General features: G+C 38.0%; 1 protein-coding gene across 6 annotated transcripts in view; it reads left to right on the forward strand.

Moving 5' to 3' along the window:
- The window catches only part of Unc80 (unc-80 homolog, NALCN channel complex subunit), a 176,704-nt gene that overhangs the window by 67,986 nt on the left and 93,857 nt on the right, over positions 1–14,861 (forward strand). For all 6 annotated transcript variants that reach the window (XM_035441010.1, XM_035441013.1, XM_035441011.1 and 3 more), the window contains one exon: positions 10,913–11,125. In XM_035441010.1, coding sequence (XP_035296901.1) covers positions 10,913–11,125 — 213 coding nt within the window. The remainder of the gene's footprint in view (positions 1–10,912; positions 11,126–14,861) is intronic.

Here is a 14,861-nt window from a genome sequence, read left to right on the forward strand (position 1 = left end):
TTCTACTAGAGATTCACGAGGCCTCTAAATTGTGCATTTGGCATATTATATTTATTCTGGAAAATTCTCAGGTGACATCTCTTTGATATAAGGTCCTTCACATTTTTTCTTTCCTTCTGGACATTGCAGGTACATGTAGGTCTAATTTTATCTCCTGACCTTGACAACCTCTTCTATTTCATTTCTTTGTTGATCTTGATAATGTGTCCTAGAAAATGTTCAGATATCACATTCATGACACTGTCTGTCTTTCAAATGAGTCCGATCCCATGGTTCTTATTTAATTTATGTGTATGGGCATTTTGCCTGCATTTATATCTATGTACTATGTGCATGGCTGGGGCCTACAGAGGCTAGAAAACAATGTTGGATTCCCTGGGACTGAAGTTACAGATAGTTGTGAACTACAATGTAGGTTCTAGAATCAAACCCAGGCCTTCTGGAAAAGTAACTAGGTCTTTTAACTGCTGAGCTGTCTCTCCAGTCCTGATTGCATTATTCTTACTCAAGGGCAAGGCTGCCCATCACAGTCTGAAGAATCTTAGATTTTCACAACTGGGATCTAATGAACAGATACCAAAGATGCTGATAAACATCTTATGGATTGTATGCCACCCACAGAACAGTGATGCTCCAATCTGAATTAACAGTATTGATGACATAAACAAACAAACAAAAGCCTCAATTAATATGTTTTAGCCTATATTTTGGATTTTAAATTTCAAGAGCAGTGCTAATTTTTTATTTGTAAAAGGTCAATTTAGAGCCATGGATAGCAGCAGGTTCCTATAATCATGGCATTCATGATACACAGTCTGGGTTATTTAATGAGACCCTTAACTCAAAACAAACAAACAGAGTTAGCTTCACACAGAAGCATGACTCCCACCAACTTGAGACTAGCTATTCAACCAGTGGACCAAAAACTCTTAGGGCAAATACTTCTAACTCATCCTGTCCCTGACCCATGATTGTACTGTCTACTTATCTTCTGTGGGCTTCCATCTCACTGTAGAAATAAAACCAAAATTAAAATTTGTCTAGTATCGTTAGGTGTTTTAAACCAAAGGAAGTTTCTCTTTCCACTCAGACCATTTTATGAAATAGAAGACATCATTTGTTTTTTAAAATACTGACCTAAAACAGGACCATGATTGAGCAAATGTGAAAATGATTAGCCATCCAGATCATGAGCTGAACCATCATGTCCACCCCAGCCTACCCACAGTCACTGTTGAAGTGGACAGAGGCATCGTGTCGATTAATGAGACTGTTATTCAGTGATCTCAGTCAGGGACATAATTCTATACCAGCAAAGTAATAAACAGTGACTCAGAAGCATATGCTCTGGGGGGAGGAGACAGACAGAGAGAGAGAGGGAGAGAGAGAGAGAGACAGAGAGAGAGAGAGAGAGAGAGAGAGAGAGAAAGAGAGAGAGAGAGAGAGAAAATTTTAACACAGTGAAATTCATAAAACTGCTTATTCCCATTGGTTTTAAATAAACATATCTCACACCAGCATGCACTTTATATTTTATTGTAAGGCAATAAAAATTATGTGATTCCCCAAGGACCATCATAAAATATTTAGCTTTCAAAAAAAATAGGTAGTTCCTCTGCAATGTTATGTGAATTTTCAGGATCTGTTGAGGTTTCTTTTCATATAACAAGCTAAGACATAGCTCCTGAGGGAAAGGAATGTATTGCAATTATACCCTCCAATTAACTGTTGTGTCCTGGTAAATATATTTCTAGGTCCCCAGGCACAAGACAGCCCAGCTGTTTGGTTGAGTATCCCAATTCTCTGCTTCACCTTCACAAAGAAAACATTCAATATGTATAACAATCATAACCCAGGTGAAAGAGAAAAAAAAAGAGTCAGTATGCATAAGGTTTTCTAGCTCTAGTTGCAGAATGTTCAAGAAATTCAGATTATACAGTGACAATGTCATCACTTTATGGCTTTAACTACACAATTCTGTAGCCATCAAAGAATCTGCCTTTTGTTCAAGCAGAGGAATTTTTTCAAATCATTAATTAGTTCATCTTTTTATTTAACCTTTGTGTTTGGAGAATCTAATTCATATAGTTTAGCTTAATATAGTTCAATTTTCAAGTTAAACTGGATCTATGAAACTATGGCACAGTGGAATAGAAACTGCACAGCTGTAGTAACGGAAAGTTCACCTGGGTAGAGAGATTAATTAGAATGAAGATATTTTAATATATTGACTTCTGTTTCAGAAATACCAGCAGCACATCCCTTGGCAGGCATGTGCTGTAAGCTTTCGATTTTTAATGTTTTTTAATTTAAAAAATATATATAATTACATTTTCCCATTATTCCCTTTAGCCCCTCTCATGTCTCTTCCCTGCAGTACCTCTCGTATTTACTGCCCCCTTACTCATTGCCAAACTGAAAGCCTCTTTTTCTCTGATTATACATATGTATGCATACACACACATGTATGTATATATGTATGTACATGTACACACTATAAATTGTGTCCATTTAGTGTTGTTTTGTGTATATGATTTCAGGTCTGACCACTTGGTATTGGATAACCAATACCAAACATTTAATTGGAGCTGGCTTACAGTTCAGAGGTTTATTTAGTCCATTGTCATGGCAGGAAGCAGGGCATTTGCAGGTAGACATGATGCTGGAGAAGCAGCTGAGAGTTCTGTTTCCAGATTCACAAGCCAACGGCAGAGAAAGAGTGGCCCTGGCTTGAGCATTTGAAAACCCAAAGCCCACGCCCAGTGACACACTTCTTCCAACCAGGCCACACCCACTCCAACAAGGCGACACTTCCTAAAGCCATTCCCTAAGCATGCAAATATATGAGCCTATAGGGGCCATTTCTATTCAGTCCACACAAGGGATGAGAGTTATGCTTATCTGTGGATAGGTTAAGTATTAAATGTAGATAGGAATTAATACTGATCTAGTAAAGTGATAATAGTAGGCTCTTCTCTAAGATCTGTAACCTCAGTGGCTCCAGGAAGCTAGGTACCAGGTTTCCAATATCGGGCATGATTTCCCTTTGCTTGTTAAGAAAAAGTCCAATTAGCCAACTGTTGGGTACCACCAAGTTATGTGTCACCGTTAGGAGTATCTTGCCATGCTGGTCATGGTTGTGGTTCATAGCTATTACAGCTCAGTGGGACTTGGGTTGTGAATTCTCTATTTAGTTATACACTCCAACTTTTCATTGCATTGTTTGGTGTTTTGGTGGCTAGCTTTTGAGTTCATTGTATATTTTGGTGATCAGCCCTCTGTCAGTTGTGGGGTTGGTGAATATCGTTTCCCATTCTGTGGGCTGGCGTTTTGTCTTGCTGACTGTGTCCTTTGCCTTACAGAAGCTTCTCAGTTTTAGGAGGTTCCATTTATTAATTGTCGATCTCAATGTTTGTGCTACTGGTGTTATGCTCAGAAACCGGTCTCCTGTTCCAATTTGTTTGAGGGTGCCACCTACCTTCTCATCTAGGAGAGTCAGTGTGGCTGAATTTATGTTGAGGTCTTTGATCCATTTGGACTTAAGTTTTGTGCATGGTGATAGATATGAATCTAACTGCAATATTCTACATGTCTGAATCCAGTTATGCCAACACCATAAAGAAAGATGCTTTCTTTTTTCCATTCTATAGCTTTAGCTTCTTTGTAAAAAATCAGGCATTCATATGTGTGTGGGTTAATATCAGGGTTTTTAGTTCGATTCCATTGGTCTGTCTATTTTTGTGCCAATACTATGTTTTCAGTTTTCAGATGTTTTCAGAACTATGGCTCTATAATAGAGCTTGAAGTCAGGGATGGTGGTGCCTCCGGAAGTTCCTTCATTGTACAGGGTTGTTTTGGCTATCCTGGGTTTTTTGTTTTTCCATATGAAGTTGAGTATTCTTTTTTCAAGGTCTGTGAAGAATTGTGTTGGGATTTTGTTGGGAATTTCATTGAATCTGTAGATTGCTTTTGGCAAGATTGCCATTTTTACTATGTTGATCCTACCTATCCAAGAGCATGGGAGATCTTTCCATTTTCTGGTATATTCTTTAATTTCTTTATTTAAAGACTCAAAGTTCTTACTATACAGGTCTTTCTCATTTTTGGTTAGTGTTACCCCAAGATAGTTTATGTTGTTAGTTGCTATTGTAAAAGGTGATGTTTCTCTGATTTCTTTCTCAGCACATTTATCTTCTGTATATAGTAGGGCTACTGATTTCTTTTAGTTAATCTTGTATCCTGCCACTTTGCTGAAGGTGTTTATCAGCTGTAGTAGTTCCCTGGTAGAATTTCTCAGGTCACTTATGTAAACTATCATGTCATCTGAAAATAGTGAAAGTTTGACTTCTTCCTTTCCAATTTGTATCCCCTTGATCTCCTTTTGTTGTCTTATTGCTCTAGCTAGAACTGTAAGTACAATATTAAAGAGATATAGAAAGAGTGGGCAGCCTTGTCTTGTTTCTGATTTTAGAGAAATAGCTTTGAGTTTCTCTCCATTTAGCTTGATTTTGGTTGTTGGTTTGCTGTTAATTGCTTTTTATCATGTTTAGATGTGTTCCTGTTATTCCTGATCTCTCCAAGACCTTTATCATGAAGGGATGTTGGATTTTTGTCAAAGGCTTTTTCTGCATATAGTGTGATGATCATGTGGTTTTTCTTTTTCAGTTTGTTTTTTATGGTGGATTACACTTAACATTTTCATATGTTGTACCATCCCTGCATCCCTGGGATGAAGCCAACTTGATCATGGTGGATGATTTCTCTGATGTGTTTTTGGATTCAATTTGCCAGTATTTTGTTGAATATTTTTGCATCGATGTTCAGGAGGAATATTGGTCTGTAATTCTCTTTTTTCGTTGTGTCTTTGTGTGGCTTGGGACCAAGGTAATTGTAGCCTCGTAAAAAGGGCTTGGCAATGTCCCTTCTGCTGCTATTGTATGGAACAATTTGAGGAGGACTGGTATTAGCTCTTCTTTGAATTTCTGGTAGAATTCTGCAGTGAAGCCATCTGGCCCTGGGCTTTTTTTTTTTTTTTTTTTGGTTGGTAGACTTTTGATGACTGCTTCTATTTCATTAGGGGCTAAAGGTATGTTTAAATTCCTTATCTGTTCTTGATTTAATTTTGGTAAATGATATCTATTCAGAAAACTGTCAATTTCCTTTAGATTTTTGATTTTGTGGAGTACAGGTTTTCAAAGTATGACCAGATGATTCTCTGGATTTCCTCAGTGTCCATTGTTATGTCCACCATTTCATTTCTGATTTTGTTAATTAGCATGATCTCTCTCTGCCTTTTGGTTAGTTTGGATAAAGGTTTGTCTATCTTGTTGACTTTCTCGAAGAACCAAGTCTTTGTTTCTTTGAGTCTTTGTAATGTTTTCCTAGTTTCTACTTTATTGATTTCAGCCCTCAGTTTGATTATTTCCTGGTGTCTATTCCTCCGGGGTGAGTTTGCTTCCATTTGTTCTAGAGCTTTCAGTTGTGCTGTTAATTCTCTTGTGTGACTATGCTCTAGTTTCTTCATGTGGGCACTTAGTGCTATGAACTTTCCTCTTAGCACTGCTTTGAAAGTGTCCCATAGGTTTGGCTATGTTGTGTTTTCATTCTCATTCGATTATAGGAAGTCTTTAATTTCTTTTTTTATTTCTTCCATGACCCAGGAATGGTGCAATTGCACACTATTCAATTTCCATGAGTTTGTAGGATTTCTACAATTTGTGTTGTTGAATTCTAACTTTAAAGCATGGTGGTCTGATAAGATACAGGGAGTTATTCCAATTTTTTGGTATCTGTGAGGGTTTACTACGTTGCTGATGTGGTCAATTTTAGAGAAGTTTCCATGTGGCGCTGAGAAGGTATATTCTTTTGTTTGGATGGAATGTTCTATAGATGTCTGTTAATCCCAATTGGGTCATAACTTCTGTTAGTTCCTTTGTTTCTTTGTTAAGTTTCTGTCTGGTGGTCCTATCTAGTGGTGAGAGCAGGGTGTTGAAGTCTCCTACTATAAGTGTGTGAGGTTTTATGTGTGATTTGAGCTTTAGTAATGTTTCTTTTACAAATGTGGATGCCTTTGTATTTGGGGCATAGATGTTCAGGATTGAGACTTCATCTTGATGGACTTTTCCTGTGATGAGTATGAAGTGCCCATCTTCCTCTCTTTTGATTGATTTTAGTTTGAAGTCTAATTTGTTAGATATTAGGATTACTACACCAGCTTGTTTCTTGGGTCCATTTGATTGGAAAATCTTTTCCCAACCCTTTACTCTCAGGTACTGTCTTTGAAGTTGAGATGTGTTTCTTGTATGCAGCAGAAGGATGGATTCTGTCTTCATATCCATTCTGTTAGCCTGTATCTTTTTATAGGCAAATAAAGACCATTGACATTGAGTGATATTAATGACCATTGATTGTTAATTCTTGTTTGTCTTGGACTTGGTGGTGGTGGTGTTATTATATATGGATTTTCCCCTTTTTTATTTTGGTGTTTGGTAAAGTGGGATTATCTATTGCCTATGGTTTTTTTTCCTTTTATCTTTGTTGGGTTGGAGTTTTCCTTCTAGTAATTTCTGTAGGGATGGATTTGTGGATATGTATTGCTTAAATCTGGTTTTGTCATGGAATATCTTGTTTTCTCTATCTATAGTGATTGAAAGCTTTGCTGGATACAGTAGTCTGGGCTGGCTTCCATGTTCCTTTAGTGTTTGTAGAACTTTTATCCAGGATCTTCTGGCTTTCAAAGTTTCCATTGAGAAGTCCAGTGTAATTTGAATAGGTCTGCCTTTATATGTTACTTGGCCTTTTTCTTTTGCTGTTCTTAACATTTTTTCTTTATTCTGTAAGTTTGGTGTTTTAATTATTATGTGGTGAGGGTACTTCTTTTGGGGTCCAATCTATTTGGTGTTCTGTAAGCATCTTGTACTTTCATAGGCATATCCTTCCTCATGTTGGTGGAGTTTTCATCTATGATTTTGTTGAATATGTTTTCTGTACCTTTGAGTTGAAGTTATTCACCTTCTTCTATACCTATTATTCTTAGGTTTGGTCTTTTCACAGTGTCCCATATTTCCTGGATATTTTGTGTTAGGGACTTGTTGGACTTGATATTTTCTTTGGTCGATGACTGTATATCCTCTAGCGAGTCTTCAATACCTGAGATTCTCTCTTCCATCTCTTGGATTCTATTGGTTATACTTACATCAGGGGTTCCTGATCATTTACCCAGATTTTCTATTTCCAGCATCCCTTCATTTTGTGTTTTCTTCATTGTTTCCAATTCTGCTTTCAAACCATGGACTGTTTGAATTGTTTCCTTCACTTGTTTGGTTGTTTCTTCTTGGCTTTTTTTAGATTCTTTAAGAGATTTGTTTACTTCTTGAATTTTTTGGTTTGTCTTTTCCTCCATTCCGTGTAGTTTTTTTGCTTGTTTTTTCTTCTATTTCTTTAAGGGATTTCCTTGTTTCCTCTTTAATGGTCTCTATCATCTTCATAAGATAATTTTTAAGGTCCATCTCTTCTTCATCCTCTACGTTGGGCTTCTCAGTTTTTGTTGGTGTGGAGTCCCTAGATTTTGGTGGTGTCATATTGGTCTTTCTGTTGTTGAATGTGTTCTTATTCTGTCTTCTTCCCATCCCTTCTTCCAGTGAGTGCAGGTGGTGTCTCTCCCTCTCTTTTAGTCTCTTCAGGCAGCAGGAGGAGGGCAGAGGGTGAAGGGGGGACAAAGACAAGTTGTTGCCAGACTCAGGGGGGGGCCCATGGCTGGGCAGGTCCACTCTACTGGAGGGGCAAGCTCAGGAAGAAGGAGAAGGGGTTTATTGGGGGGAGTTGGGGCCAGAGCAGAGCCGAGACTCACCTTAGGCAGCAGGCAGAAGACAGAGTGTGTATAGAATTCTTGATACCTGCATTTAAGGCTTAGACAAGACAGTTGTAATTTACTTTAATCATCTAAAGAAGCATAAAAACAAAGACTTTTCAGGGGGGATAGTTGCCAGAATTTTACAGGTAGAGATTTGCCAGATGGAGAAGAAATGTGAAGGCTGCAGGTCCTGGGAACATCATTTCTGGAAAGATATGAGATCTCATATTGAGGAAAGATCTCGTTTGATTCACTTAGACTGTCCAGCCCTTGAGATGGGAATAGACAGAGAGGTGAACCAAGTCACAAAGGTTGGACATCATTTTTCATTATATAGAACAGTGATAAGTTTTCAGTGGTAGTTCATTTTACTGATGGATTTTTTATTCTTAAGAATTCTCTTTTAGTAAGATCTGTGAGTATAAATCAAGGCAATGTAAATACAAGGAGAAAATAGCATAGGTGTGGCCATGCAAGAATTTCACATTGAATACTGCATTTCTGCTTTCACAGTCCAAGGTTATTGGAAAATATGGTTTGTTTGTTTGTTTTGTTGTTTTTCTTAAGACTCTTGAAATAAGGTTATTATTTCTTGATCACAGTGTTGTTATATATTACAATTTGTAACAAGTCAAGTGTGACATAGCCTCTATACATTAATATTTATTCTAGCAATATGGATTGAAGTGTTTTGAACTTTGTTGCTTAAAATGCTGAACAATATTTTCAACCTGAAAATCTGCTATCACTGACAGCCTAGAGTCACTGAGTGACCCAGAGGTGGTAGTGGCATTGTGACATCTTTAAAAAACTGGCACAATGGCTCCATAAAGACCTGAGTAGCATGTGCTACAACCTGGGGCCATAGCATCATCTGGGCCTGAACTGCATCCTGGGCCATGTCTGAGTCTATGACCCTGCAGGCTCCTGCTACCACTGAAGACAATGAGGATAGGGCTGCACAGAGTTGGCCCCACCCTTCACTGGCTGAAGCACTAGGGAGAACTTGCCCTGCCCCTCACCAGCTGCAACACTCAGGAGAGCAGGCCCTGCACCTCGCCTGGGCAGCACAGTAGAGCTGACACCATTGGCAGGGTGCAGTGACCTGGCCTTGAAGGTGTGAGAGTGGAAGATGCAGCCCCCCATCTGTCAGCCCCCATCTGTCTGTCACAAGATTCTCTCCCTGCTTCTCCACTCCTCCACGCCTCTGGTGGGTGGGAGAGCTGGTCCTGAGGACATGAGAGTGGGAGAGCTGGTCTTGCCCTTCACGAACTGTGGCACTTGAGAGAGTGGGTCTTGCTGCCTGCTGCATTGGGTGATCTAGCCAGGACAGTGCAGGAGAGCTTACCCAGATGCTGAAGAGGAGAGAGAACTGGGTGGGCGGCCAACCTAGATACCACCCAGAAGCAAAACTATGAGTTAGCCTGCCCTAACATCCACCTCATCTATGAACTTCTGGAGTACATGAAGGGGCCCTACCTATAGATCCAAAGCTGCAGGACCTCCATGACACAGGGCAACAGCAGGATATCCAAGAGGAGTCCTAGTGAGGGCCCAGCGTCAATAGTGAAGCAGAAGCCAGAGCAATGACTCACTGCAATGAACTTAGGTAAAGCTGGATGGACTAAAGGGTATACTGCCTGACTCAGTGGGCCACACTGAGACTTCTTTTGGTGTTTTGATTTGCTTTGCTTTGCTTTGCTTTGCTATTTTGCTTTTGGTTTTAGTTTGTTCATTTATTTGTTTTATTTTTGTTTTTTGTGTTTTTAGTTTTGGTTTTTCTTTTAAATTTTATTTTATGTGGGGGCAGAGGTTGCAAAGTCAGAGGGCAGATAGGCAGGGGAGGGGAGATGAATGGATCGGAATGCATGATGTGAAATCCACAAAAACAAAAAGTTTTTTTAAAACACACAAAAATGCAAGGTAACACTTGATAGTTTTTTCTTATGACCTACTGATGGCCTCCTCATCTCCCTCCTAGTCCTCTCCTTCCTCCTCTTTCTCTTCATCTCCCTTATCTTCTTCTTTTTCTCCTTGAGCATCTTTCCCACACCCTTGCCTCTTTGCATATGCTTGTTAGCTTTTACAAAGTTCAGTAGAGTATCTCATTTTTCCAGGCTCTGGGTATCAAAACTATCATCTTTATTTTTAAAACAACATCCTTGCATGACAAGAAGGAGTCCTGATTTTTATTTTCCTGAAAAGAAAAATGTTCTTTCTCATTGTCCATTAAATAATTTCCTCTTTTCTCTAATATTTTCAACTAAAGTAATCCTTACTAAACCGAATTTTGTCTGTTATGCAGGAAAAAGATAATTCAACAAAATCTTCCTCTTCCTTTTTCTAATACTCAAGTGTGCAAAAACAAACAAATAAACCAGTTCACCTCCTGAAGCATGTAAATGGTCTTAGCATAACAGTATAGGGCCAATATAACAACATCTTGGACTGAAGTAAGATTCATTCTAGACATAGGGTATTTGCTTATTCATGTTAAAATTTTACTACTTTTTAAAATTTCTAATTTAAAAGTCTTTGAAAGGTCATTCACACATACCTTCAAGTCCTAGTTGCCCTGTTCTGGTTTTTACTATTTTATCTTATTTTGTTGTGTTTTATTATTATTATTATTATTATTATTATTATTATTATTTTATATAGATGCCTATTTGTATTCTAGTGAGAAAGAGAAAGAAAAGGGTGTGGGTCTGGGTAGGTGGGGAATTGGGGAAGATCTTCGTAGAGTTTGGAGAGAGGAGATCACAATCTGAATAATTTGTATGAAAAGAATCTATTTTCAATAACACATATGTAGTGAAAGTCTGTGCTCAATTGAGAACTGCGAAGGTGAAGGCAGTATGGTCCCTCTTATGATACCTAACCCCTTTCATGTGTACAGCTCCTTGAGATTTTCAGATTTTCCACTACTGTGCTAATGCCATCCTGAGAAATGTGGCCAAGCTAAATCAAAACACCTTGGCTGATGTCTACGAGGACTTGAAGCTGATTTAAAGAAATAGTTCATTAATCCCACATTGTTCTTTCCTTAACCCTTCTCAGGAAGCTCCTGTGGTGGCCAGAGCAGCTCTGTTCTTGGAATGCGCCCGTTTTGTTCACCGGTGCAACAGGGGCAACTGGCCAGAGTGGATGAAAGGGCACCATGTGAACATCACCAAGAAAGGCCTTTCCCGAGGCAGGTCTCCCATCGTGGGCAACAAGCGGAACCAAAAGCTGCAGTGGAACGCTGCCAAGCTCTTCTACCAGTGGGGAGATGTGAGCTTTTGTCTTTCTTCTGTAAAACTCGGGGCATTGGAGTGAAATGAAGCTTCTCTTAGTGAATTTGTTTTAGAGACAGTTTAGTATCTGTTATATCTCAGGTACTCAAAGAACACCTTGGAGGGAAAGTAATCCTTAATTTCCCCTAAGAAATCTATCAGACTAATATTACTGTTTGGTTTTATAGTTAAGGCCCCTGAGGTTTATACAAGGCAAGTAACTTGGCAGATTGCATATATATTCAGCATTTCATCTCCCATGTTGGATTCCAAAGCCTTCATTTTAATTACTGAATTTAAGAAGCATCTTTGTGATCAAACCTTTGCTATCATTATAAAAATATTTAGATGCTGGAAGCATAATTTTTTTCTCTTTTTAAAATTATAATGTTTTTATTCTTTGGCAAGCTAATGTATGTATATACTGGTTTACACATTCTCACCTCCTACCCATTGTCATCTCTCAATACCTTCTTTCCCCTGAAGTCCTTCCCCCCAAGAAGCCCCTGCTGTTTTGATTACTTTTCTTTACTTGCTGAGTTTACCTGCAGGTACTTGTTTGATCATGAGCATGAGGGATGCTATTTACCAGAATATGGGCTATTTAGCACTGGCTATACCATTGAAGAAATGATATTAAAATCTTAATAAATGGTAACCCTTTGCCATTGTCTCTCTTAAAGTGAAGAGAAAAACCATATAAATCTTCAAGTAAAATTTTTAAGATTCCCAGTGTTGTTTATTTGAAAAATGGTCTTACTCTATCCATTCCCTGGTCATACTTTAACCCTGTCTCACCCTTATCACCTGTGTTCCAATCTGTCCCCAGATATTCAAGACTATGGCATTAATTGCTATCCATCACCTTGCTGATTTTTTATTTTCTCTTGCTGAAGGTATTCACTGGGCTATACACAGACCTACAGTAAGATCTCTTTTCCTAGATGATAGAAATGTTACCCTAAATTTGTTTGGTGAATAGCTGTGCTAAAAGAAAAATCTTAAAGACACATGTCATATTTAACAAATCAGGAATGGTGGAGAAAACATAATTGGGATGGGGTGGAGGGAGAGAGTGGGGATGGCAGCTGCCATGCTTATAGGAAGGTTATGATGCTCCAATACATCCTCAAAGGCAGAAATGTGAACATAGATTCTACGAAAGGTAGGGCAGGTGATTGGAGGGGTCTGGTGCTATTGTCTTCCTCCCAATTGTGTATGAACCCCTCACAGAGACTCAACACCTAACCATGTATGAATTCACCCTGAATGGCCTCTCCTCTGGTGAGAATAAAGCTGTAACCCAAGAATTCTCACTAAACATATTTGTGAAGCCCTGTCTATCTCTTTCATATTTAGTACTCTTGTTATTAAAAATATTGAATACTATTTCCCAATTATTTGGTCTTATAATCCTGTGGAAATCAAGGCAATTATTTTTCTATGAAACTACATTTGTTTCTATTAAAACAAAATTATCAGTTTGGAAATGTATACCACCACATGACAGTGAACAGGATAAATGTTTTTTTTATTCCAACCCCCTTTATTTTCCACCCCAAATTATATTAAAAAGCATTCAGCCCCCTGCTGGTAATAAGGGTTTTCCATTTTCTTTTTTGTTTGTTTGTTTTTTGTTTTGTTTTTTGATTTTTTTTTCGAGACAGGGTTTCTCTGTGTAGCTTTGGAGCCTATCCTGGCACTCGCTCTGGAGACCAGGCTAGCCTCGAACTCACAGAGATCTGCCTGCCTCTGCCTCCCGAGTGCCGGGACTAAAGGCATGCACCACCAATGCCCAGCTAGGGTTTTCCATTTTCAAGAGCCCAAGTACTTTGCTTGCTGTCCCATAAAATGAAGATGCAAAGTGTTTCTCTTCAGCATTTATCTCTTTTGGGGGGGTAGAGTGCTTAACTCCTGTATTTCTCCCAGGCAAAGAGACAATCAGCTATAAATAACCAACATTACTGTTATTCTATTTGAAGAGATGTACTAGGTGGGCCCTATTCTAATGATAACATTAAAGAGAACATAAAAATATATTTGGAGACTTCTTGCAAGAATTCATACATTATAAACACATTCACCAGATGTGCATGGTGTCTCTCTGAGAAAGGTGCCTCCAGGCATTGTTTCGATATAGTGGAAAAAAAAACTGTCATATAGTACCAATTCCACTTGAGTCTTCAATTGTATGATAAATTTACATGTTTTATAGAATATACCCCCCAAGATGATCCATCTTTTTGCTTTCCTGCATTTAGAAGACATATGGACAGAATGTGTGAGGTCTGAATTGACCTGTTATTCCACCCAATAGCCTGCAAAACAGAGATATATCACCTGTAGTTTTGAAAGCCTGAAGCATGAACAGACTTATTTAATGAGAATAGCTATTTAGCTTAATTAAGTGTAGTGAGATTAATAATTTGCCATTAATAGGTAAAATTGCATTTAACTTCAACAATGTGTGGGCCACCATTTTAAAATCTTCAGCTGATAATTCTTATACTATAGTTATGTTAATGCTGCTCCAACTTTACTATTTCTTCATGCTTTATTAACTCATTGTAATTAAAATATGATTAATTTATTTTCATCTTATTTTAATTGAGACAGTCTGCAACAGAAACATATTCTATCGCAAAATTCACAGAAATTTTGCTCTACACAACACTGTTCCCACAAGACTACAAAAATCTTCCACGCTAGTAAGTCTCAAGCTCACTGCTACACAGCTATTAGAATTTGGATACTATTTTCCTCTATCTTCTATTTGTGTGTGTCAGAACATCTGTGAAATTAAGGGTGACTCCCTTGTCTGAGTTGGATGAAATTGGAGATCTTAGAAAATGAGCAATGATATTTGAGATTATCAAGATAGATAATCAAGCCATGAGGTCATCAAGATAGATAATTAAGCCAGGTTTCAGCTTTTAGCTTTATTTTCAACATAAAGCATTTTCAAAAACCTTTTTAGTAACAACATTCATTTTTCTACAGTCCTCTGGTGGTGAAATACACACACACACACACACCATCTAGCACAATTCCAATCTCTTTCTCTTCTAAACAGAGTCTCACAGGTCAGACCTTCATTACTTCAACCATAGTTGATTACCTTCGGTTTCTTTCATTTTGCACATTGCTAGATTGTATCACCTCCCTAGATCACAATCTATTCAAATCAGTGTTCAAACTGGTCTCCCTGCCTCCAACCTTGTCCTCTCTGGTTCATTTTCGTAAACTACTGGCTGTTTGGTTAGGAAAAAATGGTTTTAGTGTCCACCCTTTTTCCTTGAGTTATAGCCCAAATTTTTCAGGTTAGTATCATTGCCTGACTTTTGCTTATGTCATTTCTAAGATTAGGGGTGATGAAGTTGAATTAGTTCATACACACAAAACATATTCATTTTAAACCTTCATACTATAAGTTTACTTTATAAGTTTATATACACTTAGACATATTATATGTATATTATATATTTAATTATATATTACATTTTAATATTTGATGTTATAATTAAATATTATGTAATTAATAATATATAAAATTATAAATTTGTAAAAGCAACAGATTTCTATAGATTTTAAAGTCAAGCTTCATGTCTTTTCACTACCTTCCTGAGCAGGTAGGACAATAGCCCTCAAATAACTCATTAGGCTACCCAGTCCTACCCAGCCCTAAGGTATCTTTCCAACCTTCCCGAACATTTTCCTCAAAAAAAAAAAAAAAT

This window comes from Cricetulus griseus, chromosome 2 (assembly GCF_003668045.3).
Source record: "Cricetulus griseus strain 17A/GY chromosome 2, alternate assembly CriGri-PICRH-1.0, whole genome shotgun sequence".
NCBI lineage: Eukaryota > Metazoa > Chordata > Mammalia > Rodentia > Cricetidae > Cricetulus > Cricetulus griseus.